General features: G+C 45.3%; 1 protein-coding gene across 3 annotated transcripts; it reads right to left on the bottom strand.

Moving 5' to 3' along the window:
* Window positions 1-721: 721 nt before the first annotated feature.
* RFFL (ring finger and FYVE like domain containing E3 ubiquitin protein ligase) lies at window positions 722-27,587 on the bottom strand. Of its 3 annotated transcripts, none has more exons than XM_051635523.1 (8): window positions 27,514-27,587; window positions 16,071-16,404; window positions 10,735-10,916; window positions 7,101-7,505; window positions 5,224-5,307; window positions 4,606-4,813; window positions 3,631-3,654; window positions 722-3,340 (listed from the first exon to the last, which is right to left on the bottom strand). In XM_051635523.1, the coding sequence occupies exons 3-8, from the start codon at window positions 10,909-10,911 to the stop codon at window positions 3,159-3,161; spliced, it is 1,080 nt and encodes a 359-aa protein (XP_051491483.1). In that variant the 5' UTR covers window positions 10,912-10,916; window positions 16,071-16,404; window positions 27,514-27,587; the 3' UTR covers window positions 722-3,158. The 3 variants fall into 3 exon arrangements, with proteins under 3 accessions (XP_051491483.1, XP_051491482.1, XP_051491484.1); XM_051635522.1 differs by having other exon boundaries at window positions 16,071-16,407; window positions 27,514-27,580; XM_051635524.1 differs by lacking the exon at window positions 16,071-16,404 and having other exon boundaries at window positions 27,514-27,581.

Raw genomic sequence — 27,587 nt, 5'->3', positions numbered from 1 at the left:
TCACTGCTGCATAGGAGGGACACGTGTCCTTCTCCTGGTCTGACATTTCCTGTCTTTCACCATCCAGCACAGGTGTGTGTCCAGGAGCAGTTCACAGCTCGGCTGTGGGGCTCACATTAAAACCAGGACACCAGAAAACTTCCATGACAGCAACAGCTGTAGCATTATCCAAGCATCCTCTTGGAGTGTCTTTGTCTACAATATGCTGCTCCTGTTCTGCTCTTTGTTTCAACAAGTAAAAGCTAATAAAAGAACTCCATCGGGATCTTCTAGGATAGCTGGCAGGTTCTCTATATCTGAAGCTGTTAAAACCTATTACAAGTACTTTACTATTACTGGAGTAAGGACAACAGCCCCTGCTTCTAACACCTTGGTTACCTGGTGCAAATGCCAGTGTCCATTTGCTGGGTGAGTGCAGGAGTGGGCCCAGTGCATGTGCATTGGGAAAGGAAAAGGGAGTTGCCCAGTTTAATGGTTCTCTTAATCTCAAGGGTACAGAAAACAGTCTCCCCTTTGTAATCTTCACCAACTTAGGGTTGTACTACTTACAGGCTAGTAGTTTTAAATAACTTTTTTGCTTCAACCTCTTCTGTACTGGTACTCCACTCTCTAATGATATTTAGGTACCTGGTGTCCCCAGCCTATTCTGTCTGCAGTTCAGAAGCAGCTGTAGGATCTCTGCTTTCTCCTAGCCTGTTGGCAATAGAGTCAGAAAACAAGGTTAACTAAATCACATTTCAGCTTTATTATAAAATTATAAACCAAACTTCTGTACCAAAACTAGTGAGTTTACCATCATAGTACCCAGAGGATTTAACAGAGAAGAACATGCCACTTCAAATAGAATATTAACTTTAAAAATATTTAAACTATGTACAGTGCACATAAAGCACATAAATATTTCCATTTACTTTATTAGTTCTGATGATTATATTCTTTTGGATCATTAATAAGTTTCCTCCAGATTGTTACTTTTCTTCAAAGACAATCAAATCCATAGCAGAGAATCCTTTTTTTCTTTTGCAAGAAAAACAGTGTAGTCAGGAAAAAAAAAAAAGTCCTCCCTTCAGAAAGCACATTTCAGAGACATATGGTGGGTATATCTTCTCATTTCTAACGTTTCAGGCATTGATCTATCTTGATTTATCTGCTGTAAGAAATAAGCCTACCCTCTACATCTGTCCACAGGGGAATACTCTTCTTCCTGCTGAATTCCCCCAGCCCTGAGTTTATTGAAAAATATGACATGAATTTTCACAGTGAATCTGCTAAATGAGGCTGTTCAACACTTTATATTTTTATTCCTGTTCCTCTTAAAGAGGCCCCTGTGAACCACCTGAAGAGTAAATACACTCACTGCTCACCTGCAATATTATTTTTAAGATGATGCATGGAATTGTACCAGTCCTCCTCTCCTGCTGGGAGCTGTTCAACCCTAAGTCAACAGTTAGAGAACAACTTGAACAGGGGAAGAGGTAAAACTCAATTTCTAGTTCAATAAACTTCAGCAGCTGTTGCTTTTTTGTGGAGTTCAGTGATGACCTCAGCAGTGCAGAGGTTCTACCTCCCAAGCAACAGGTTTCCTCACCTGAAGTTATTTATTGATTCCAACTTGCATAGCACGACCCTCCACTCCCCACTTGGGAAGCAGGTGCTACTCGGGCAATGTTCCAGGGGAAAGGGGGCAAATTTAATTTGCTGTTAACATGTTACCACTTCTTGCAAAAGCAGATGGCTCTGGTGATCATTTCTGTAACCACTTCCAGAAGCTTAAGTGGACACTTGTTTATGCAGTTCTCTGCTGGCAGCCACCCCCCAAAGGGAAAAGCTAGACAGGAAGATGCTGCAGCAGAAGGTGCTGAGCTTCATGGATGACTTGAAATGAGAATACAATCCCATGCTGGCTGAAAACTTAAGGCATCAAGATTTGCAAAGTAGCTGGTACCAGGCAACTGCACAGACTGCCTGCAGGGCACAGAGGGAAAAACATGGCAGTTCCCATTTCTCCAGCAAGGCTTCCAGCTGAGCAGAGCAGGAAGGGCTTGCAGGGGTCACTGATCAGACCACAGAATCCCCTGTCCACCCTCAAGGCAGGAGTACAAAATAAATTGCCTTTGATGCAGTCCTGTTACTTTCAGGCTGCTTAAGGTTGAGCGGAGGGGAGGATGAAGAGGAAGCTGATTAGCAAACAGAGGCACCTACAGTGATGATCACTGATCTTACTGATCCACGGGAGACAAGTTTGCTTTTGTTCATGTCTCCCCTCTGAAAAGTGTCACCTGTACTTAGGTGTGATTGTGTAGCAAGGGGATCCCTTGGTACTTGAGCTGTATTTCCACACTGAACCCTCCAACAGCCTCAAGCCTGAGCTGTGCAGCTCCATGATGGAATGAAGTCAGCCCAGCTGTAAAACTGCTGGTGTTTGCTGTAAGGCAGCCTGGCAAGTCCAAGGAGTCAGTAGTGGCCAAACCAGACCTCTCCCTTTCCCTGGCACGTAAACACAACAGCACCACCACCCAAAGTAAGGCTGTGTCTCAGTCCCACTCCGCTTACATTTTTCAATAGTACAAAGTCCATCTTCAAATAAAATTATACATTTTTCCACAATTGCACTAGGCTAGAATTCTGCTGTTTTGAACACAGAAATCAGAGGCAGTCTGCCTGTCCTGCAAGCATAAGAAATTAACATTAAATAATATATTTTTAAACATTAACAAGCACAAAACAATTTTAACCTTGGAAATAAAAGTTGATGATGGGTTTATAGCCTAAGAAGAAAAAACAAAAGCCACTTTTTGAGTCTCCAGTCCACTTATTATTCAGGGAAAAAGAAAAAGCCTCTTTGAGGTGGAAAGCCAAGCATCCATCTATCCCAAACACTAGTGGATCGAGTTACCCTAGAGTGTAGGTTGTCAATGGTTTCTGTGTCTGCTGCTGGCAATGAGCTCCCAGGAGTCCAGGCACTGTGGTGTAAAGCACTATTGTGGGAAGAGCAGAGCCAGGCACAGCTTGAGCAAGAATGATTTTCCCCAGGCTTCATCCTTCCCTCACTTCCAGCAGGGTCCATGTGCTAATCTCTGACCTAACTATTTGTAGGGATTGTGCCTCCAAGAGCAGGTGAGGCTTTAGGGCACCACCAGTCCCAGTCCTCAGCACACTTAGGACTTGAAGACGTGGACGGCCCGGATCACGTACTGCCGGCAGATGGGGCACTCGCTCATCCGCTTCCCGCACTTGGTGCAAGTGACCATGTGGCCACACTCCAGCAGGACACAGTCGATGGGGGCGTCCATGCAGATTTTGCAGAGGTTGTCCTCTGTGCCAGGGAGCCCAGCACCACCTGAGGAAATCAGAGACCATGGTTTGCATGGGACAAAGACAGGTAGGCTGGATTTGTGCAGTCTATGAGTTGGCTTTATCAAAGGGCTTCCTCCCTCTGTGTTCTCTTGCACACTGAAGGTCTGAAAACAATTCCTCCTGCCTCTACACTAGTGTGGATACATCTGCTTCACCAGCCAGCAGGGAGCAGAAAGTTGTGCCCTTCACACTTTTCTGTGCAATGAAAACAGAAACATGACTGGGATTCTTAGCAATGAGGTGAATGGAACAACATGAAGAAACGTCACTTACCAGTTTGATCATCGGTGTCAGAAACTGCAAAACAAGAAAAGAAAGTTATTTTGGTGAGAATAACAAAATCTGGGGAAAAATTACTGAAGTAATATTACTAAACAGGAGAGAAGAGCCTGGAAGGGAGGTAACTAAACCAAAACTGCTTTTTGCTGCTGCCCATGCAGAGGTTCAAGCTGATTATCCCAGGACAGGTCGTTCAGCTGCTCAGAAACTTTCTCTTCTGAGCTTATACAACAGCAAATGCTGCACAAAGATAAGCAACTACCTAAAGTGAGGTCTTCATTTTTAAGACAGCCTTGGAATTGATGCAGTGTTTGGCTTCCTAAAACCACACTTTCAGCAGCCCTTTGTGCCAGTTTCTTTGGTGTTGCACAATCTCACCAATACTGTTGAGCACAGCTGAGACACACACAGGTAACAGCAGAGAAAAGAATAAATTCTGTCAAAGCACAAGATGCAATGAAAGAAGAATATAAAACCAAAGTGGTTGTCTTAAATCTTTTATCATTCAGAAAGGAGAAAGCTTAGAGAGATGTTTAAGAAAATGCGACTTTGGACAACACTGAGAAAACAACCTATATGAAATCAAAGTGTTATATTTCTTCTATAAATAATTTACAAGTATTTGTCAATTTCTCTCTGCACTACTCCCCCCCTCAGTCAGCTGTGCAGGCAGGACACAGGAGGGATGCTCTTGTCATCGGGAGAGCAGAGTCACAGCACGAGACACTCAGCAGTTCAGCAGGGGGAGCCACTGCCTGAGCCTGCCCCGAACTGCCCGGCTGCTTCTGGTGGCCCCTTCCTGCTGGCTTTGCCAGCGAACTGCTCAGCAGCTTCCACTCCAACACGCACAACACCCCCTCCCTCCTCACCTGCACCAAACACAAGAGGAAGGCAAGTTCTATTTCCTTCTGTAGCTGTCTGTAAAAAGGGAGAACCTGGAAACAGGCACTTGTTTGCCAAGCTTCTCACCTAGATGTTGAAGGTCTTTCTCTTTATACAGACGAGTCACCCTCTCCAGCAGCTCCCACTTCTCACAGCAGCCCTTGTAGTTGACAAAGTTGCGAGCGAGAATCTCCTTCAGCTGCCGCACCGAGAGCGCGTTGATGTCCCCGATGCTGGTCAGGTCAGAGAGAGAAGCCTTCCTCCCCTGCACCAGGTTATCTTCTGAGTCAGTAGACTGAGAGGGAGGCAAAGATGGAATCAGTTTTGCCCTCAACACCAAGCACTACAATTTAAATCAGTTTTCAACATGTGCACTAGCAGGAATTCACATTTGGATGTACATGTCACTGATTACTCTGGGCATTCCTCCATCTAACAGAAACCCAAGTCCTAGGATGGAAAGAAATACATTATTTCTATTATTATGGTGTCCAGGTGACACCAATTCTTTCCATATGTGGAGGACAAGGTGGTGACAAAGGGGTTGGTTGGGTTTGCCAGTGGTCAGTCTGAATTACTGTTCTAATTACTTTAATACAGCAATCCGTTACTGAATGACAGCCACGCCCCTCTGCAGTCATGACTCTGTGGTGTCAAATATGGCCTAAAAACCCTGGTATTCCTTGTCATCTGATTCACACAAACCTGTGTCTCCTCCTCTGTTGGTGCTTCTGCTGCATCCTCAACTCCTGTCAGACTGACTTGGCTTGCAGACATGTAACCATTTGCCTAGAAGAGGAAATAAAGCTTTCACCAACAGTCTATTGCAGTGTGTCCAGAGGGAAAGAAGCTCAGTAGTTCAGCAGAACTGCAAACCCTGCCCACTGGGAGGATGAACACAGCACAAGGTAAAAGCAACGTGCATGGACAGAAGGTATTTCCTATGCAGCACCTACAAAAACAGATGAACTTTAAACAAGTAAAACCTTCTGAAACTGAAGCACAGCACCTGACCCTAAAAAGCCCCACTTTACTTAAACCCTGATCGTGTACTTGTACAGTGGGATCCCCCAGGATGTTCTTGTGAGGCTGGATCAGGAGGAAACCAAATTTATATACAAACACACACACATCTATGCAGTCCTTCCCTGAAGTGTTGCAGGGGGACCCGGGGTGATGGCCCAGCTCTGCTGGCACAGCAGCAGGTCATCTTCACAGTAACCATGCATAAACACCTCCTCAGGTGGGTTCTAGACTGGACACTAAGTGAAGGACCAGCAGCAGCAAAGCTGGAGAATGAGAAGGGGCAGTTGCTTTGAGCAGGCACCAAACTGCAAGCGACTGCAGCACGTTTCCAGCTGCCCTGCCCTCAGCAGCTGCCGTTGGCCCTGGTTCCCACAGACAGAGGGAGCTGCAACCCACCTTCCTTAGCTAAGTGGGGACTCATTCATGTTTACAAAGTGAAAGAACAAGGATGAAAGAACCCAAACTGTAGCAGGATCTCATGCAAGTGGCTGCCAGAAGCTGGAATGTACCAAGGGGCAGCACGGGAAGGGAACTGAGCTGAATTTGCTGGTAAAAATCGGGACAGCAACAACCAGAGAACCAGAGACTGGAAAGGCCCTTCAACAATTTGTAAAAAACATCCTCCCAGGAAAACTCTTTTGTACCAGATATATCCACTGAAGAAGCAAAAGGTGCACACACCTTCACAGCTCAGGTCCACAAGGAACTAAATATACCTATTATAATAGGTCCCAGTAATAGGACTGGGAGCAGATGTTAAACACCAAGTAAACTTCCCAAACCAGACAGCAGAAAGACAAATAAAGCAAAGTCAGTAACAAACAATTAGGCTCAAATGCCCCTGACAAGGTTTGTCAGAACTGCTGGGTTCATCATAAACTGAAAACTAACAACAGACTTGGGTTCTGTCTTCTATTCATCTTGGTGCAGGAGATACCTAGAACCTCACTCATCTCACAATTAACTTTCCCAGCAGTTTCCAATCCAAGACTGCTTTAAACTGTGCTTGCAGTCTTGCACATCAGTTAAAGAACTGTAGTAACTATTCCACCTAACATCTCCATAAAACTGCCAGGAAGTTGTCAACATCTGCACACAAAACAGAACTGTGCACCAACACAAACACCAGGTACCAAAGGGACCAGTCACAGGAGTATTTCATGGCAGTGGCACATGTGGACCAGAGAAAACACATCTCAACAGAGTGATGTTGGGCTCAGAGAGTGTTCAGTGCCCTCAGCACTGTCCATCAAATTAAATGCTACTCATGCAGAAAGGGAATGGCACACCAGAGTTGGTGCAGCAGCAACACAGTGCAAAGTAACTCCTCTTGCTTTCCTAATGATCCTGTAGGAAAGTGAGGTCCTCACTTGAAAATCTGAGGAGCTTGTATAAAATGCATCTGAAGTATTCTGTCATCTGTCTGAGCAGAACTTCTTTAACATCAAAAACTTTTGCATATTATCTACTTGCAAAACCTCATGCAAAAATCTTAGTTAATCCAAACCCAGAGATGAACGAGTTTGCAAAAGATGCTTCTGGCTAGAGCCTCCTACCTGTTGATGTTCCTGAGCTAGTGAACTTGAGATGGGATCTGCAGACGTGGGAGACGCATCAGGTGAGGTAGGAGATGCTGTGCTGGGTGGTGGGAGAATCACAAAGTCTTGCTGTCCAGAGGCACTAGTATTAAGTGGGTTTGTTCTTATCTGATCTTCCTGGGTAATTACAGGCTGCTGGCCAAGAATCAGAAATACCAGGTCCTCCTTTTCACGACACAACTCTGTGGAGATCTCACGGAGCGCCAGATAGTCTCGCAGATCCTTCACCTTCATCTTGATCAGCTCTTCCCGTTGGAAAGCCGTGGCACGGACACGCTGGCAGAGATGGCAGAGAAGGGGACTTCCTTCAAGCTGGTTTGAGCAGGAGGTACAGAAGGTCTTTTTACAGTCCAAACAGACGTGCTGGCAAAGAGAAGGGAAGAGAATCAAACCGATCCAAGCCCCTGTTAAAGCACACAAAACCTTCTCAGTTATGAAGAAGTGCCAAGTATGTCAGTCATGTTCCCAGGTCAGGAAGAGGATTGATCCTCTGAGCAGGTCACTAGATTCTTAGCTCTTAGAAAAGCACTATTTATGCTCCATTTACTCAGAATGCAGTACTATATTCTTAAACAATCCCCTCAAATGACAGGAGCTTTCTGCACCTTATTCCAGACCTGCCCATCCAGTTTAAGGACAGGTGAAGCCAGGAGGTGTCCATCAGGCAGCAGACTTCCAAGTAAATGACAGTGAGCTGGGCACTGCCTTATGGAATCATGAAATACTGCTCTGTGCAGTAAGAAAGATCCAGCACTGGAGGGAACTACTTTAAAACATTTCTCTGTTTCATAAATATAAAGACTTGCTACAAACAAATCCCCTCTCCCCCCGCTTTTATTTTTTCCCTCCAATTTTCCCTCCAATCACTAAATGAATCTCTTTTTCACCATAAGAGGAAAATGAAATTTAAGCAGGGCTTACAGTGTCTGACAGACAGCAAAGAATTCAGGATTTATTTATGCAGCAAAAATAGCCAGCTTATTTTGAAAATAATACACACCCTGTGTGCCAGCTAGGAGGTAGACAGAAAATGTTGGAAGTTTTGGAAAAATTAGGCCCCAGATGTTGAAAAACTTTACAGAATAAATGCTGTTGTTCAATATTTACTTTTTTACTGGTCTGGTCAATAAGAGCTCGATTTTCAGAAGTTCAGAAGTGTCCAGAGCAGGGGAGCAAATGCTCCACAGGGACAGAGAATAGGAAAATAACCCCATGGACACAGTCCTGCTCCCAACCACCCATCTCTGGCAGAGGAGCAACCAGAAGAACCGAGAGGGAAAAAACCCAAGAAAACAAATAACCCTGCTTTCCTCAGGTGGGGGGAAGCCTCTCCCATGCTCTGCTGACTGCCAGAGCAGCTCCAAAGGGAATCACTGCACGGCCAAGGACCTTCCAACTGGAAAAATCCCAACTGGAGCACTGACATGTCTAGAGGCCATGGAAGGGAGGACAGTACAAGGGCTGCATTTTCCTTCATGGGTTTTGCAATTAACAGCAACTACATAAGTCTGCCTTAGTTATCAAATGGTAAGTTGGAGAAGTCAAAATAAAACCAGGCATGTCTCTGGCTTATCAGTTCACCACTAGGATTCATCTTCAGAGAAAAGAACTTCCCCAGCCTGTATCTAAGCATCAAGTATTTAACCATGTCCAGGAGCTGCTGGCCATGTCTGGGGATTCAGTAGGTTCTGTAGCTCCCAATATTTGTTGAGCTCTGACTGAAAGGGCAATGACTGGAGGCAGCAGTCTCTTCAGAATTATTAGTTTCAAAAGTTGTTGTAAATTTAAACCTGTTACTAAAAGGTCAGGCCACTTTTGAAGGGTGTTTGCTAACTGGTAGCACAATTCCAGGACAGTCAAATAGCAGTGAAACATTTTAGATCAGAAGTGTGTCCAGGATGGAGCTGTTCCTGGCTGGCCAGTCTCCCAGAGATACCCGGATGGGGCTCTGATGCACTTGGCTCTTCTCTGCGTGCAGGATAAAATGAAGAAATGCCAACAGTCAAGCTTTCACTACAGCTCCTGTTGTTCCACTCTGTCTTGCCAGGAGCTTTTCCTGTGAGTATCAAAAGAAAAGCATCTTCCTGAAAATGTCAACCAATTTAAGGCATTGAAATCAGAAAACGGGGGAGGAAGGAATAACAATCTGAGCTAACCAAGAACGCCTGCCAGAGCTTTCTGCCAGCAGAGAGGGAAGCAAAGAATGCAGCTTTAAAAGATAAAAGATTTTGTGGAATGAGTTCACTGCAGAAAACCAAGATCAAAAAGTCATCTAAGAGAAGGAAAACAAAAAAACTCAAGAGACTTTTTTGCTATCATGATTCAACTTTACATCCTTTAAAGATGCTCCAACAAGTTATTTAAAACCATCTTATAAGAACATGCTCCATTCTAGTGCCTCCTGCCCTAATCCATTAGTAGGTGTCATGGTATATGAGAATTAAAATACAATTAGGATAAAAGATCAAGTACTTAGGATACCATCATTCTGCTTTTGGGGTTTTTTGTATGTTTGTTGGTTTCAATTTCTTTTAAGCAATCCAGGTTATCTTTATGGTCACCAACATGGAAGGAATCAATTTTTATCCATTGTATCTCAGTGTAACATTAACTGGACACCACAGTTCAAAGGTTCTGACTCTCCTGGGAGAGAATCCAGTTTTCTGTGCTCTTTTGTTCTGCAAGTAGAAGGCAGCAGCTCTGCCAGGACTGACCACTTCTCAGGTATGTGCCACCACGCACAGTAAAGAGGTACAAGACAGACCAATTTATTAATTTTGCCCCCCAATCTAAAAAGGGCTCTGGCCAAAATTCACTGTAATTTTTAAGTTCTCACATTATTAAGTTCAGTGACATGCTATATCAAAGGCTCTTCTTAAGCCACAGAGTTTGGACTCTGAAAAACTTTCCTCAATAAAGTATTTTGCAAGCAGCATCACAGGAACCACCGTAACCCAAATAATGTCCCAGACAGGCTTTACTTCTCATTAAAAAATCTCATGGCAACAATTATTTTGACATCTGTATGCCCACAAATAAACTTTACAAACAAAGCAGAATGGACTGGGAGGGTGGCGGGAGTTTTTTGTTGCTGTTGTTTCATCAAGCTTTAGCTATTGAACACACACCCTCCAGAAACTTGCATGTTCGAGCTCAAATTTGAGTTTGAGCAACACTTTGGAAAAGAGATACATGGATTTTCCTTTACTGAAGGCACAAACAGATTGCTAAACTTCTTGTCACTTTTTTTTTTTAAGGGCATGTTTTTAAGTGACAGATTAAAAACCTGATGCTGGAGTTAATGCTCCTGTACATGAGGACAGGCAGCTTGACTGGCTTCTTCTGGCGCCTGGGAAAGCCCAGTCTGCCCAAGGTTAACTACCACCTTGCCAAGATCTTTAACTACATCTGCTAATTGGGAAAGAATGACTCAAGACAGAGCAAAGACAAGCTGTCTTCTTCCATATGGTGTGTCCTCAAACCAGAGCCCTCTAATGCTCACCCATGGCTCATCACATCAGCAGCTGGCGCACTGCAGCCAAACTGAACACTCCCTCAGCCAGCAGTGCCAGAGAAGCAGTTTGGGACTCACCTTCCTAGAGGAGCTGTTGAAGTGCACCCCACAGGCCTTGCAGCTCTGCTCGGGAGTGGTGGGAGAGGGGTAGGAGCTGAACCCAGGGTTGGAATAGGCCTGGGCTCGGGCTCCCTGCGGCGGCGGCTCCTCGGCCGAGCTGTCCAGACAGAACCAATTGCAGCAGCTTGCCCACATAGTCACTGAGAGTGGGAAAGAGCTATGTTAGGAATAACATGGGAAACAATATGTCCAGCTACACTGAGAACCAAGCAGAAAACACATATTGGAATTTCCCACCAGCAATTCATTCCGACAGTCTGGAGGTTCTGATCCTTCCCCTCACCTACAAGCCCAAGCAAAACCCACACTCTCAGACCAGCACCCTGCACCTCTGGTGAGAAAGAAGAAATCAAGTCCAGGAGAGTTATTACTGGAATAAGGAATTAGTGAAGAGATAACACAAAAGATAAATTCTGTGTTCCAGTTGGCTGTAAGAGACCCTGAGATGAAGGCTGCTGTAGCAGGCTGTCTCAATTCCACGTAAGCTGTAACACAGACTTCGGGTTTGGTGCATCAGGAGAAGCAACAGAAGCTCAAATTTTGTCTCATACATTATTTAAATAAAATCAGCAAGATCATAGATGGCTATTCTTCAGTTTTATTCTATCTCTCTGCAGATTTACAGCTACAAACCTAAAAAGACAAGGACAGTGGAGCCACTGATTCAACATCTATCAATTCTTAACTGAATTTGCAGCATCGTGGGGCTAAATTGTCACACACCAAGTACATGTCAGAAATCCCAGAAAAAAATCAAATAGCTGCTTTGTGTAACTAACTTGGGAAAACATCTGAGATACAATTATTTGTTTGGTTTGGGGTTTTTTGCAAGAAAAATAATTAGAGTTATAAATACACACACACCTAAAATCCTAACAGTTCAGTGCAAAATGCACAGGTTTGGAGTCCTCTGAGACCACCCCTGAATCAGTGCTCCAGACAGACACTGCCCTGAGCTTGCACTTGGGAGTTTACAAAGAAATCCGAGTACACCTGGGCACTCAGCTTCCAGAGCATGCACCATGTGTCATACTCCTGGCAAACAGAACACAAATTGCCTGCTCTGCTTTTCTGCATCCCTGCTGTAGTTCCAGGACTAGGTTTCTTTTGTGTCTTAAAAAAATCAGGTCCATCACTGAGAGTTTTCAGCAACTGCTCAATTTTATAGACGCCTGGAAATAAAACACCTCTCAGCTACATAGCCAATTCATTTCTTTCCCCTCAGTAACTGTTGCTACTGGAAAACCCCAGATTCCCAAGGGAAGGGGGTTGGTGTGAGTCCTGAAGGTTGTTTGGTACAACACATCAACACACTCTTCTGTTGGTTTTTGGTTCGGGGGATTTGAAGCCATGTTGAGTCTTTTGGGTTGATGCACTTGAACTGGGAAGCTTTTGCAGCTTGGTGCAGCTCCAGCCTCTGTAGCTTTAGTGACACCTTTAATCCTTTCCAAATGGAGCTGAATTGGGCTCATCAATGTCCCTGCTGTCACTGCAGGGGCCATGTCCCTTTCAGAGCTCACAATGGGCAGCTCACCAGTGACCCTGCCCTGCAGGCTCAGCAGATTTTCATGTTTGAGTGAAAATCTACAGATTCACTGTATGATAAACAATGTGTAGTGTAACTGACATGCACAATATGCTGTAGATTGCATTAAACTACCAACTAGAACTCTAATAACCGACTAGTAGCAGCAGAAAAGAGCCCAGCCGGCTGCTGGAAGGGTGGGGTGGCCAAAGGCAAAGCAGACACAGGGGACACAAATATTACATACAAATGTCTGTGACATCAAAGACATCAGGTGCTGACTCTCTCAAACACCGAAAATCCCAACACTGAAGTGGCATCACCACGCTCCCCATGCCCTGCCTCACTGAGTGCTGACATGGAATTTTGGAGGTACCTCAACCATCCTCCTCCCATGTAATTTGGAGCTATCCTCAGGCATAAAAAGCAAGGTGCTGGGTGTCCCCAGCAGCTTTGGAGAGCAAGATACCTTGGCAGGAAACTGTGATCTGCACAGAAAATACCCGGGATAAGAGCTTTGATCCATGTAATAACCCTGTGTACAAAACCTCGTGTCAGAAAACAATAACCTTAACCACAATTATTACTTATAAGCACAAACAAGAATCAATGAAAACCAGTCAAGTTCTTCCTGGCACAGGGATCTGAAGCCTGAGCCCAGCAGTGGCACAACTGGAGAGTCTGTGTCCAACACGGAGCTTCACATCCCTGTATTCATCCTGCCTGGGCAGGGGTAATTGTCCCTTGATAAGTACATGGAGAGAAGTGTTCCATGAACAGAAGTAATGTATCATCCATCTGCATTAGCTCTGCACTGCAAACAAAACACATACTTTTGGTATTATCCATTAAAAAAAAACCCAATTACTCTTTCCTTCTGCACATTAATTTTCAAGCAATTAGAATTTAACACATCCTTTCTATTGCAAAAATCCTAAATTGCTATTTTAAACTATTCTGTTTGGAGGTTTAATTCGTTCCTAGGAATTGCAAATCTAAACATGGAAGCTGCCCAATAAAACCAGCATTAACAACCTCCACAGCCATGGAGATCTATGTCCACAGTCAGCTAGTTCGCTTCCTGTTTCAAGGATCCTGAGAACTGAAGGCCGCCCATGGTAACAGAGCACATAAATGCCACTGCCTGCCCCCAAAATTCGTCTTTCCTAAAAAAGACAGCCCTCTAATGCACTCTGGAACATTGCAACATGTCAAACACTGGGACAAAAAATACGAGTGCACAAACCAGGATAAAATACAACAGAATTCAGCAGTCAGCTGGAGTCGTAGCTGTGTGGAATTGCCAGGAAATTAACAGACTGACACAAGGCTAAGATGTTGCTTTAGAAGAACCTTAATCCTGCTTATCTACAAAAGCATGGAAAGGAATTGTCCATAAACAAGCAACTGAAAACCAGGACTGTCCTCTGATCTGTAACGTTTTTCCAAAGGTAACTCCCATCTTCAAGAGAATGGCTTTGGGAAACTGAGCTCAGCAGAGGAGTCCTGACAGCCAAACAGGGGCTGTCCTGAATCCTGCTGCAGGTTGTGCCTGGAGCACCTGGAAGAGCAAAGAGAAAAGCAGCTTCACCATGGGTGGGGATGCAGGATCACAGTGTCTGCCCTCGACCTGCAAACATATCCACCCACAAGGCAATCATCATGCTGGGCTTGGTTTTGGGGAGGGGGATTGTTTTCTCTTCTTTCTCCAATTTCTTTAAGGAAAAGGCAGAGGAAATCACAAATATTGCAGGAGGCAGGTGGTTGCTTGCCATGGTCTCTGGGCAGAGCTGTGCTAGCACTCCATCATGCTCTGCTGGGGTTTTTCAGTTCGAAGCTGTAAATATCATGACTGATTTTAAATAGAAGAGAGAAGTTCATTTCATCAACTGCTCAGTAACATTTTCTGTGGTTTATGTTTGAATATAAAAGTTCCCTTTATCTGCCTAAGAGTGCAAACAATCAAGGACTAAAACAAGTAAAAGGAACATCTCTTAGAATCACTGAGCTTTGGGCTCTGTGTAATTAACCTCTCAATAACTGTGTTTAGCTTCTCCTTTTAGTGACTGCTCAGGAATTTGGGAGCTGGAATGCAGCAGCCCCAACGAGGCACTTGAGTTAAGGGATCAAAAGGAACTGAGCTCCCAAAGCAGCATATTTTGCTCCCACAACAGGAGAAACCACAGCAACATGTTCTCCTCTTCCTGCTGAGAGGCCTTCAACCACTGGAACACCAGGGCTGGTGACCCTTGAGGCTACTGTGAACAGAGGAGGGTGCCAAAAAGGGAGGGAGATGCAGGACAGTGCAGCTTTGCTAGGGCACGCTTCTGCACTCGTGTTTGCTCGTTAACTCAGCAGCTGCCCTTGTACCTCCTCATTTAGAGGAAGACTGTTCACCACAATGAGCTGCTTTTCTCTGAACTCTCTGAACTGCCCAGCTTCTCTTTCCACCTCCTTCACTAAGGGGCCATCCTCTGTGTCTACTTTCTTACTGCCTTTCAGAACCTCCCTAAGATCCAGAATTGCCTTCTCCCATTTCTCCATCTTCCATGAGATGGCTGCAAAGTGTCTCAATCTTCTCTCTCCCACTTCCCCACAGTCTTTGCCAAGCACCAGCTAACTGCCAAGCTGCAGACTCCAGTAACACCAGTCCTTCCAGTCCGGATGCTGACCAACAATTCATGTCCAGTGAGTGGCCTCCACAACAAAGCCTCATTCACTGGTGAAACACAATTTTGAGGGCAATACACCAAGACTGGGATTAATGTTACTCTCAAAAGCAGTAGCTTCTGCCACATTTAGCAGCTTGAAGATCACTGAAATCTATTCAGAAAGCCAGCACGTGGCAGTGTGCCTTTAAATATTGATGTCTTGCTAAAGTACATTTTAAATTATTGTTTTTGCATTATTAGTCCATGCTGTACCCCCTGCAAAATTAATCAGAACTCATTTTCATTAATGCTGTTTTGCAATTATTTAAGTATTTAATGAGTTAACCCTCTTGGTTCCTCAATAATTGCATTATACAGTTCATTTTTACAATTTACTTATTAAGTAAATCTGCACTGATAAGAAATGCTTTACTAAAATTAGTTTCACTAATAACCTACCACTTACAAACTGAATTCATAGCATGCTTGGTCAAAAATTAGCATTCACTTGGTAACAGAGCTATCAAATCATCTGCTCAAATGACATTTCTGCATGAAGTATTTTTATCAGCCTGTGCCATCGGCAACACGGACCTGAATTATGACAAATGGGAGCAACCATATGCTGGGACAGGTGGAAAAGTCAGCAGATGAGCCATTCCCAGGAAGCACAAGAGAAGGGGGCAGGTCTCCAGTCTGAGGAGGACATTTGCAAAGGAGGTATCTTAACCAGTACAAAGCATAAGAAAATGAGGAGCGGGGACCTGCCCTGGCTGGTCACAAAGCACGTTAATCTAATTTGCTTCGTCCAACAACTGGATTCAACACAAGATTTTTACCTGGGGATAGAAAAAAAAATGTGATTTTGAGTAAAGGTACTAGTTCACGTGTGTCTAAGGTGACAACATGCACAACTGGCAAAAAATACCTAACTAAGGATCAGCACAGCTAGAAACATGAGCATTGAGAGGGAAGAGAGACTGACATTTTGCTATGGAGGGAGGAGAGATTTTTCCATTTTGTTCTGTGCCTCCAAAACATCTGGACACACCTCACATCTCAAATCCTCTAAGTATGCAATACCAACAGACTTTACAAAGACAAATTTGCTGGCTCACCAGTCTGATCAGCAGCTCTGTCAGCCTGCCCTGTTCCAGGTGACCAGCTCCAGAGGCAGACGGCAGAGCTCTCAGGTCGAGCTGCAGTGAGCACAGTCAGAGCCAGGTGTCCAGGTTAGCTCCTGTAGTGTCTTGGTCAGGCTTCTCTGCACCCAGCAGCAGCTGTGCTGTCGAGCCCATCAGGGCTAGCAGCTGAGCAGTGTCTCCACACTCACATCCACTGGCTGCTTCCCATGGACCCGGCAGGCTGGCACAGGCAGTGCCTGTGCCTGGATGCTCTCTAGACCTTCCCCGTGGGACGTGGGCTGCACACGGCCGGTGGTTCCGCTGGTGCCTGCTGGTAATAATTCATCTTCAGACCCTCCTTCACACAGCACAATACAGCTACACCCATGCTCCCCTACCTCTGAGCTGCTCTCAACAGCTTCTGCATGTGGGCACCAGGTGCCTCAGAAGGCAGGAGACACAGCACATCCCAAGGTGTCCAGTGGGAGCCAGGTCGCGGAGCACGGACACACCTGGACCCGGCACCATGCGCAGCTGCTCCCAGCGCCAGCCCAGAGGAAGAGACCTTGGCTGTGCCCCAGCATTTTAATCAAGGAAGTGACATCCATTTACCACCGAGCAGAGTCAACAGCAGAGTCCGCCAGGGCAGGGTGCAGAGCAGCACGGGGAGAAGCTGGAACGGGGCCAGAGCAGCTCAGCACAGGCAGCACACACAGCTCGCCCAGCCGCCACCGCTCCCACTACTGCTGATTCCCAGAGAAGTACCAAAGGTGACTTCCTAGTTATGAGGTACAGAGGAAGCCATCAAAGATCCTTTTATACTGCTATAACCTGGTTTACTTTGGAATAAATCATTTGCAAGGTAAGCCCTTAGAAAATACACTTATTTGGAGGAAAATTAGGAATTAGAGTCCTCAAAAAAAAATACAGTGTGTATTCTAAGAAGATTTTGCAGCTTTGCCAGTGTTTATCAGCATGCTCTGCTACAAGGCATTTGCACGCTCACAAGGCTTGCTGGTGTTCTCTTTGTGAGATTTACAGATAGACCTTCAGCAAATCCCACCAGTGCTGCTACAGGCACAAAGGATCTGCATTCAAGCACCTCTTCAAAACTAGAGAGCTGCAGTTTTCATTTTAAAATTGAGAAAATAGTTTTAGAAAGCTGTGTGATTCATAGAGCAGCACACGGGAAGCCAGTTCCAGAGCCTTAAACAGAAACCCTCTCACTTTGACTCCCAGCCTCGCACCTGAATTGCAAACTCAACACTCACCCACTTCCTCTGCAGCACAAGAACAACCAAATTATTCTTCCCAACTTCAACATGCAAAGTCTGAAAATCCTGTTCTGTTTTAGAAGGATCTAGGTACCTGGGGTGTGTGTTATTTCAATATAAACTGTTTATTTCGACCCAAAATTGCACTTTATATATTGAAAAATATTTGGATAAGAAGTTTGTCTTGCTATTAATTGTAATTAGGACTCTAGGCGTGTGCCAAGATGGAAACTCAACAACAGCCTTTTTCCTTTGCAAGTCAGTGACCTTGTTTCAGCAAGTTAACACAAAACAACACGATTAATGAAATCATGTGACTAGTTTTAGAAAATTATTTCTCCTACCCGGTCCATCTTAAATCCTTATCCCACACCTCTTCCCAGCGTGCTGGGACCTCAGACAGACTCCCTCCCTTCACTCTCCTGCTGTGCTGAAAAGCAATTAACAAATCCAGAGCACACTCTCACACTAGTATGGTATTCATCAGCAAGATTAAATTAAGTCAGCTGTAAAATGTAGCATGAACCAAGTCAGAAAGAGGAGAAAGCAAACTCTGGAGAAGTAAGATTCTGCAGCATTCTGTCCTGTTACCATTCTGACCTTCCTAACATCCCATGTGGGTCTACCTGTTGGGCTGCCCTCTGCTCCACACACAAGTGGCAATGAAGGTGGAAGCTCTGTCAAAACTTTAGCAATGAGCGGTCCAGGAATCCTTGACTATCCTAGACTACAGGGCACCTGAATGGAAGAGAACAGGAGGCATCACCCTGCACACAACTCCTCAAACTTATACAAACCCTTATTCCAATCTATAGAAACAGGGCAGGGACACAGAAAGTAGGAGGCACCTCACCATGAGTTGCAGCCATCTGCACCACAACTGCCTGTCCCTCCTGGTGCACCAAGTGCAGGGATCCAGAGAGATGGAGCAGCTGTTCCCAAACCAGAGATGGCTGTAAAGACAATCTGAAGTCTTGCAGTATTGTTCACGCAAGACCTGAGCTTGTGTTGGAGGTGGTACCATGTCAGCAGTTGGAATTACATTGCTTGTCTCTCTCAGACACCCAAAATAGTGTTTGCTGATAAACTACAACACCAGTTGGAAATCCTGTAAGTTACTTCTCACGTCAAGCTTTCGGTTTATTCTTTAAACAATAAACTTGTAGATTTTAATTATTTTCTTTTTCCCAGCAATCAAAAGACAACCTCAAAACTCCTACACAAAGCCTACTCTTCTCCCACTTTTATTTCAAGAGCTGTTAGTAGAAAATTAACATAAACCCCATGGAATTCACAAACACGGAAAAACACACATTCAGATGTGGCAGCAAAACTGTAGGCAAAGATCTGTGCAGACTGGGAGGCAACCTCTAACCTATTTAACTGTAGCCTGAAAAAAGACTGTTTTTATTTGGCTAGACTGAAAAAGATCTGAATGGATATAATGGAGGCACATCATAACAAGTACAAACACTGCAGAGTCATTTCACAGCTATGCCTATTCCAAATTAATCTGAATTCAAATCCTAACTAGGTGCTGAAATAGAATAAAATGCAACTGCAAATCATCTCCTTCAGTAGATGTGTACAGAGAGCAGCACATGCATCTCAAACAGTGTGAAAAGCTCTGTTCTCCCAGACTGCAGAAATACTTCCGAGTTTGTCAGCAATTAAAGAACAGGCCAGGATACTGAACACAGCACCAAGAGGCAGCAAGCCTGAATCCTGCTTGTGGTATCAAGATAACAACAGATATTGAAATAAAGAGTCAGTTTATTTATGGCTTAGTCACTTCATCTGTGCACAAGGGAAAATACCCCACCTTCTTTTGAGATAAGTTAGCACAGGTGAAAGTTTGAGAGAGACTTTGAAGTTACATTCTTAAAGCATTTCCATAAACACCAATCTCCCTCCAGTGCCAGTCTCCCATTATCTCTGCAGCGGCTGAAATTCCAAAGTGCTCCCACCCAGCCCTGCTTGACAGCTTGAAAGCTGAAGTCCAGGCCTTGCCACCCAGGGCCTGCCAGGGGAACCAGCATGAACCACTCACGGCGCTCACAGGACAGATGGGAAAGAATCCATTTCCAACCATCTACAGGGCTCTGGGCTTTATTCAAACAAACACCAACAGTTTTGGTTACCAAGTTGAAGGGTAACATCCCTAGGAGATCTAGACACCAAGAAATACCAGGTAATGAAAGCTTCCCATGGCCTTTGAGGACCTGTAGCTTCCAGAGTCCCTCCCTTTGTCACCAAGAGGAAATTTCCCATATATGGCCCAAGCGGACGAGGGTCACATTTCAGTTCAGGGCTCCTGGCAAGCCCAAACATTCAGACATCATGAGTCAGTGCTCCAGAAATCATTTGGTTTGAGAAACCAATAAATCTGTTTCACTTTTTTAAATTTGCCTTGAGTTTGCCAGGGGCAGAGGATGTCTCAACCTCTGCAGCCCACAGGCACCATCATGTTTTCCTTTTGACTCTCTGTGACTGCGAGGAGCACTTTTTTCCATTCTGGGTTTGTTTGGTTTGTAAAATGAGACAAGATTTTTTTATTAGACTAAATCTTGATATGGGTCATCATGAAAGAACCAACACACCAGCTGTGGTGGAAGCTGGGCACAGGTACTGTGCTGTCCTGTACTTTCACACAGCCTTTAACAGCAAAGAACACTTTTTTAAAATAAAACCTCAAATTATCTTCACTTCTGTTCTCAAATACCAAATATTGTTATCTGGCATCTCAGCACAAGCAGAGGTGACTTCTGCTGCTAAGAAGCTCCCCGCAACACAATCTGTTCCACCCATAATCTTGTAACAACATGAACTTCCTTCCATTTTGAGTTCTACATCTCAGTTCAGTAGTTCAGCAGAAACTGCCCCATTTTTTTAGTACACACAAAAATCACATACCACGTATTGCCATTTTAAAAAAGACCTCAGCAAACATCATTGAGCAATGACTTTCAGATTAGCAATGGGATAAACTGACACGGGACTATTGGGGCTGAGGATTCTCACTTTCAGTTTCTAGCTCTGTTACAGCTGCTCAGTGCATCTGGGCCACTTCAGTTTTCACATGTAAAATACAGATAAGACCTCAGCAGGGAATGGAATCAAGTTAATATTTCATTTCCTCGAAGCAGTACTGTATTCAGAACTCAGTACTGTCAGAGAACCATCACAGCTCACAGAACAGGGACTTCTGGGAAGAAATGTTTACAGTAAATGACACTCCTGCCTTTGGGCAGTGCATCCCAACCCAGTCACATCAGAACACACCAACATAACTAGGCCAAGACAAGATGATTTTGAGGCCAACTTTGTTTCACACAAGTGCAAAAGACCATGCAAGTCCAGTTAGGTTTTTGGTCTTTTTTTTTGGTTGGGGTTTGTTTTAGCTCTTTCTCCCTTCACAGTGAAAATTATGGTAACATGCAGAACAAAATATTGCTCAAAAAGTTTGTTTTTACTTAATGGGGCATTTTAACTTTAAAAACAGAGTCACTGACAACCGTGGCCTTATAAAAAAAGAGTTCTTGGTACTTGAGAGAAGAATAACAACTGAAGGAGGCAGCATGCTATCAAATTGCTGTTTAGAAAAACACCTTGGATTTTAGATGTCAAATCTTTAGTGAATGTTGCAAAAATTTCCTTTCATTTATAAGTTCAAAGGTTTAATAAACATTTTTTAGACTGCTTCCCCCATAACCAAGGATTAAAACTAAACAGGCAAGTATACAGTAATAGTTTATATCCTTTTCTTCACATTTGTTTTTATAAGGGGGTTTTTAGGGAATACTGCCACATATGAGAGATTTAATTTCAAGCTTGCATCTGTTATTCCACAAACAGCAATGAAAGCCTTAGCTTGCACTATCAAGAGTCATACCCAGATATAAAGAAACAAGCTTCAGCCGCCGTAACAACATCCCCCTGATTTACTGAGGTCCTCAGCAGAACAGCACTTGGAAAACCCTGACAAAGACACAGGGCTCATTCCAAGAGTGATCATCTTACTGCACTGAGACAAAGTAAAGCCTTTCATGAACTAGGCCTGGGTCTGGCCCACATTCTGTCCTAGGGAAAGGCTTAGACCCAGCTGAACACGTTTTTGGAAATGTGATACAAATGGCATCTAATGCAGCAAAAGGTGAACAGACTAAAATGGTGAAATTGCATTAAACATGCTATTCATTATCTCTAAAATATACACATTTTTTAAATCTTCAAATAGGTTTTCACCCACAGAGGATTTCAGAGATGGTATCAGCACCACTGATAACTATCAGTTGAGATGTCTCTACAGCAGACAGCAGATACACAGAAACACTGCAAGTACTTCGTTTCTAAGTGTGTTACTTTGCTGTACACAAGTAGTCATTTACTGGTGCTTTGAATTCCAACTGCATTCTCCATGTGCATCTTGTAGGCATTACACACCACCCTGCAGCTCCAGCAGCAAGCTAAACAACATATTTCAATTATTTTCAGGACTTTCTTGCTTCACTCAGAATGACACTCTTGATCCAGTTATTTTCATTGCAAATTGGTGTATGACCTGTGGTCAAGTCAGAGAAGCAAGTCACAGGAAGCAAGAAGTGTAAGTAACAGCAGGAATAGAAAGGACAAGAAGTTTGTCAAGAAGGCGGCTCAGGTCTGGGGCTTTATTTCTATTAAATACCTGGATTACCTCCCTCTCGCTCCTCTGCATAAGAGACAAGATCTTACTCCTCTTACCTGAGAGCCCTTTGCAGGAAAAGATGCACAGCAACAGATTGGGTTTGACTGAGCCAACAAGGAAATGCAAGATCACACGTAACAACTGACAAGCCTTTCAATGCGAGCAACGCAAGAATTATGCAAGAATCATTGCAGTCTCTGCCTGGAAGAAACCTGTGTTCTGAGCTCGGGGAGCACAAACCACTTGCTGCATAAACACCAGCTTCAGTTTCTGCTCTTTTGATTACAAAGCCGCAAGCGACTTTGAAATCTACACTTTATTTGAAACTTTATTTGAAACTGTTTCCAAACTGTTTTGCAACGCTCCAGCAGCGGCCTCAGGACAGGCAGGGGCTGAGGCAGGGGCTGAGGCAGGGGCTGAGGCAGGGGCTGAGGCAGGGGCTGAGGCAGGGGCTGAGGCAGGGGCTGAGGCAGGGGCTGAGGCAGGGGCTGAGGCAGGGGCTGAGGCAGGGGCTGAGGCAGGGGCTGAGGCAGGGGCTGAGGCAGGGGCTGAGGCAGGGGCTGAGGCAGGGGCTGAGGCAGGGGCTGAGGCAGGGGCTGAGGCAGGGGCTGAGGCAGCTGTGCGGCCGCAGCGCTGCCCTGGGGAGCTGGCCCTTCCCCGGAACAATGGAAACTTTCTCCAGGACCAAGCCTGCACACACAGGGCTGTGTTTCCCTGCAAGGATACAACAGTTTCATTATTGTTTAACTACCAAAACCCAGCTCCAACAATCTATCAAGCTTGACATTTTATCCCTCTCTGCTGCTAGCCCTGAACACAGCGCACGTATAGGAAGAGGTTCAAGGATTCAGCAAGTTATTTTGTTAATATAAACAGATAAACATTTGCCTTCTTTGAACAATTAACTTGCCATTTAAAAAAACCTGTTCAGGAAGCCATGGTCCTGTTTGTTCTCCAAATTATCAAATCCAAGTATCTATAAAGAAATCTATTCTACCAGATTAATAAAAGCTCCATTTTAAGATACATATCAAACAAATTGGGAGGCAGTCTGACAGAGGAGGTGCTCCTCACTCACTGCAACAGAGCAGCAGTACTGCGGTGCTTCCAGCCCAGATCTGGTTATTGCAGCAGCCAACTACAGCAGGGTCTGACCTTGCTGCTCACCAGCTCCCCCGTCCCAGGAACACCACTGCTCAGTAGGTCAGGCAAGGTCCTAAGAACCACCAACAATGTTCAGGGAAGAAAACTTACCCAGGCATCATGCAACCTCACCAAGTGTGTCCTCAAACACAACACTGGAGAAATTAATGAGTGACTCCATCAACCCCAGGCAGCTGGGTGAAGGAAACATGGAAGTAATTGCCAGTGGCAACTGCTTTCTGAGCAAGGTATTTTGACGTTGACAAGAAGTGTCACATCAGTTTCAGTCTGGATCTCCAGGGGATGCAATGTTATGGTTTTTGACTCTTTTGGGGAGCAAGCCAAACCAGCACAAGCTCAGGAACACAGAAAGTGGCATTGATCCCATAGCGCTGCTTGTGACACTGCAATCTGAAATTATCCATGTGTATACACAGAATATATAATGCCCAAAGGAACTATGCTGCAGTAGAGGTTACTATGCACCACGCTACTCCCAAAAGAGTATTCTAAATTTGCCTGTTTAAAAACTCACTGCACATCAGTCTTAGAGGCTAAAAGATTCAACACATACACTGCTTCAATATATTCTAATAAGCATTTCCCACAACATTCTGAATATAAATAAAAAGGTGGCAGCATAAAAAAAAAGCTGATGTTAAGATAACATTTTAGTTTATGCTGTGGAAGTTCTTATTCCAAGACTATTTGACAGAGAAGCAAGAGGGCACTAGAGAAAGAAGCCTAATTAATATTTTGGAGTAAAGAGAAAACCTCAAGAGCAATTAATGTGAAGAATGTGTTGATTTTATAGACACTGAGAAGAATAAACAGTGTCTCATAAAGCAGCATTTCTCTTTAAATAAAATCCCTTATGGGAACATAAATTTAAAAAGCCAAAAAAGGGCTTTCAGAGGTTAGAATAAGCCATCTCAGTTCTGCAGAAACCAGCTGAAAAATAAGGGAGGACCTAATACAAAACCTGAATTATTGATCTGACAGTCATACTTTTTCTCAAAGAAAACGATTTTTTCAACCTTGCAATGTTCTTTGAAGACTGAATAGCCAGCTTTGGAGGGACATACCATCAGGTGGTTAGAAGACTTGGCCCACACCCATTCAGTGGTCTAGTTTCCCCATCTGCAAAACACAGACTCCCTGACCCATCCCTGACAGGGTTCCATGCTCCCCAAACACCACTTGGTGCCAGTTCAAAGTACTAACTCCTGGTTTCTTAGAGTGGCCATGCTTGGGAAGCAGAGGAAAACAAGCCTGCTATGTGGAGACACAGATGGTTACTATCAAGAGTAATGGCTGCCACGAGCTGGAGGAGCGGGAGGGCTGGAGCACCTTCAGCACAGGCAGATCAGGAGCAGCCCTGGCACTGCACACTCCTCACCTCAGCAGGGACCCCAGCGCTCCCCCAAGAGGTTAGATGGCTGCCCGAGGGTTTAGCCCACACCAGTCTAGCAACACAGAGGTAATTTACAGCCATGCTGTGCCTGCAGCCTGAGCTCCGCCTGCCCAGGACTCCGAGCCGCCATGTTCTCACCAGCCCCTACCAGCAGGGCCTTCTCTCCTGGGCAACAGCAGTTCAGGGGCAGTTGTACCCAAAAAAAGGGACATGTGCAGACATTTACCTGCATCTCACATTACCCTTCTGCCTCCAAAGTGCTTTATTAAGCACCAAGTACTTGGTTCAACACACTTCCTAATTTCATATCTCTGGCTCAGGCCCTACCCCTCAGGCCTGGTCAAAGGCCTCAGAGATGCTCCATGACACCCTGGGAAGGCAGCCCAAACCTAACTCAACAGCCCTTTTCCTCCTGAGGGTCAGGCACTGGACAGGAGAGCACTTGAGCAGCTGCAGGGCAGGCCTGGGTGCAGCAGGGCCAGCCTGCAGCCCGGGCACAGGCTGTGACAGCCCTTCTGGCCACGGCGCTGGCAATTCCACTCTGATCATGCTTTAGCCTGATTGATGAGTTTACAATCTCTGGAAGATCTAACGAACAACAAACAGTGGTAGAAAGTTGCATAACAACAAGTGAAAATTACATAATTAAAACAAAAAAAAAAAACCCAACACCCCAAAACCCTGAGGAATGGAAACCACAATTAAGAGAAAACTGAAGGCCTGGAGAAGTCAGGTTTCACTCATTACCAGTGACCACCAACCTCAAAATATAATTAATATATATTATTGGTTTGTACTCGCATTTTAAGTTGACTCCTAAGAGCCCAAGCACACGTACCTGAGAAAGCCTCACCCAAAGTCAGCCTACTTTTTCTACCCTAGAATCAAACACGATACTTAAATAATGGCTTTAAAACTAATCCAATTCAGCACAAACTTGAGCAATTAAGCATTTACCCATAAGCACCAGAGTCAAGGCTTTTAATCAGCTTTTAATTAAAGTTCAATTGCAACCAGCTGAGTAGATATGCAAACATAGTGCTGCAGCTGGGTAACTGCACCAGGAGTTACACAAGCAGAGGGAACTGCCCATCGTGGAAAACACAGCAAGAGCCAGAGCAAATTGTGTTGCTTCATTAGATCCCACTGTTCTACCAAATCAATCATGTTTACAAAGAATGAACACAAGATCCTCCTCTCCATCACTGCGGACATAAACAAAGGAAGGAGGTAAAAGTACTTGGTGGGAGGTGGCAGGTAAAGGCAAGGATCTGGAATTCCTGAGAAACAACATTTAAAGCTTACAGCTGTGTTCCACTTCTCAGTTCTGGAGAAACAAGGTAACAGTGGAAATGATGACAAAGGGTAAATAAATACTCTTTTTGCTTGTTTCATTTAATCATGTATATGCCTTAATGATCACTTCTCTTAAAACATGAGCTTCAAAGTTCCGAAATACCACCCACTATATTGTAAACACACACAAATGTCAATTTATAATGCACCTGTCATTTCCCATCCTAGTGAAATGGAGAACTATTTTGTAAATCCAGCAAGTTCTTTACCTGTCCCATTATCAGGCTGGAAAGAATACAAAACTGCCACAAGTTCCTACACTGCAGTGAAACAGTTCTCCAAAAGCAACCTCCACAACCTCCTGTGCTGCCCACAGGAAGCAGTGAGCTCAGACTAAACACAAACCAACCCTTTTTATGTCTCAGCAGGTTAAACATTACCATGCACATATCTTAATCAAAGAGCCATTAAACTAGGACATTCCTATCCATGCTTTAATGTTCCACTTGCCTCTACCGTGTGCAAGAAGGCTTGGCCATCCTTGCAGCCTCGGAGAGCAGGTGAATCCAGGCAGTGCAGCAGCCGCTCCTGCCCAGCCCCAGCAGCCAGCACAGCCACCCCCGCCGCTCTGCCGAGCCCTGCCCAGCCTCGGGCTGCCTCCCCTGCAGAGTTCACAGCTATTGACCCGCAGTCAATGCTGCAATACCGGGGAGATGCCAGTCTGACCGTAAGTCCACACTTTCTCCACAGGAAACACCTTGACCAGTTTACAGGAACAAACTGTTCTGAAGAGCGGCTGAGCACTTTTATTTTCAGAACACCTTTTGCCTTCTGTGCCAGAGGGGCTTGCACAGCCTCCACCTTGCTGCTCAGCCTCCACCTTGCTGCTCAGCCTCCACCTTGCTGCTCAGCCCTCACCTCGCTGCTCAGCCCTCACCTCGCTGCTCAGCCCTCACCTTGCTGCTCAGCCACCACCTCGCTGCACGCCCCGGGGCTCGAGCAGGAGCAGGGCAGAGCTCCTCACTGAGAAAGTAACTCGGGTCCTTGTGACCAAGGGAGCACCACCCCAGGTGTTCTGCACCCCCCCAAGCCAACCAGTCCCCTCAACGTGGTAAAACGCAAAGAGACAACAATTTAAGTCAAGAGCTGTGCCGGAGGCCGGCACTGATCCAGGATTCTGCATTTCTCATAGCACTTTGAGCATAATAACCTACTCAACCTCAGAGCACCTTTGGGAGCACGACTCAGAAAAGAGAAGAGTTTCTGAACGGCACTTTCTAAGCAAGAGAAAAGCGGCTGTACCCGAGTCCCGCCTGCCTCGTTAGGGAAACTCTTGCAAGAGCTCCCCGTGAGGGAGCACCACCTCCCCGCAACTCAAACCCAGGTGCTCGCAGCCCCCTTCCAGCCTCTCCGTCTCCCTCCCTGCCCTGTGTTCCCCAAGCCCTGCCAGCCCCCTCTTGCCCCATGTCCCCCCACCCCTAAAACACCCCCATCCCCACCCGCTCTCCCCCACCAACCTTCCAACGGCCACTCCACCGCCCCAAGCCCCCACCTTTAACTGCTTCCCCTCACCCCGCAGCCTGGCAGCCCCCCCACAGGCCCCTCTAAGCAGCGGTGCCCCCTCACCTGCCGGTTGCGGGGCCGGTTGCGGGGCCGGGCGCGGCAGGCCCGGGCGCTCCGCCGGGCGCGGCGCTATGGCA

Source organism: Apus apus, chromosome 18 (genome assembly GCF_020740795.1).
Source record: "Apus apus isolate bApuApu2 chromosome 18, bApuApu2.pri.cur, whole genome shotgun sequence".
Taxonomy (NCBI): Eukaryota; Metazoa; Chordata; class Aves; order Apodiformes; family Apodidae; genus Apus; species Apus apus.
The sequence above is the reverse complement of the archived record's forward strand: the minus strand, read 5'-3'. Positions and strand labels throughout refer to the sequence as shown.

Excerpts from the sequence above, each read along its gene's own strand:
- RFFL (XM_051635523.1), bottom strand. The coding sequence starts at position 10,911 with ATGTGGGCAAGCTGCTGCAATTGGTTCTGTCTGGACAGCTCGGCCGAG. Across the intron at positions 5,308-7,100 it reads TAGCTCAGGAACATCAACAG|GCAAATGGTTACATGTCTGC; the intron begins GTAGGAGGCTCT and ends TTCCTCTTCTAG. Across the intron at positions 4,814-5,223 it reads CAACAGAGGAGGAGACACAG|TCTACTGACTCAGAAGATAA; the intron begins GTTTGTGTGAAT and ends CCTCCCTCTCAG.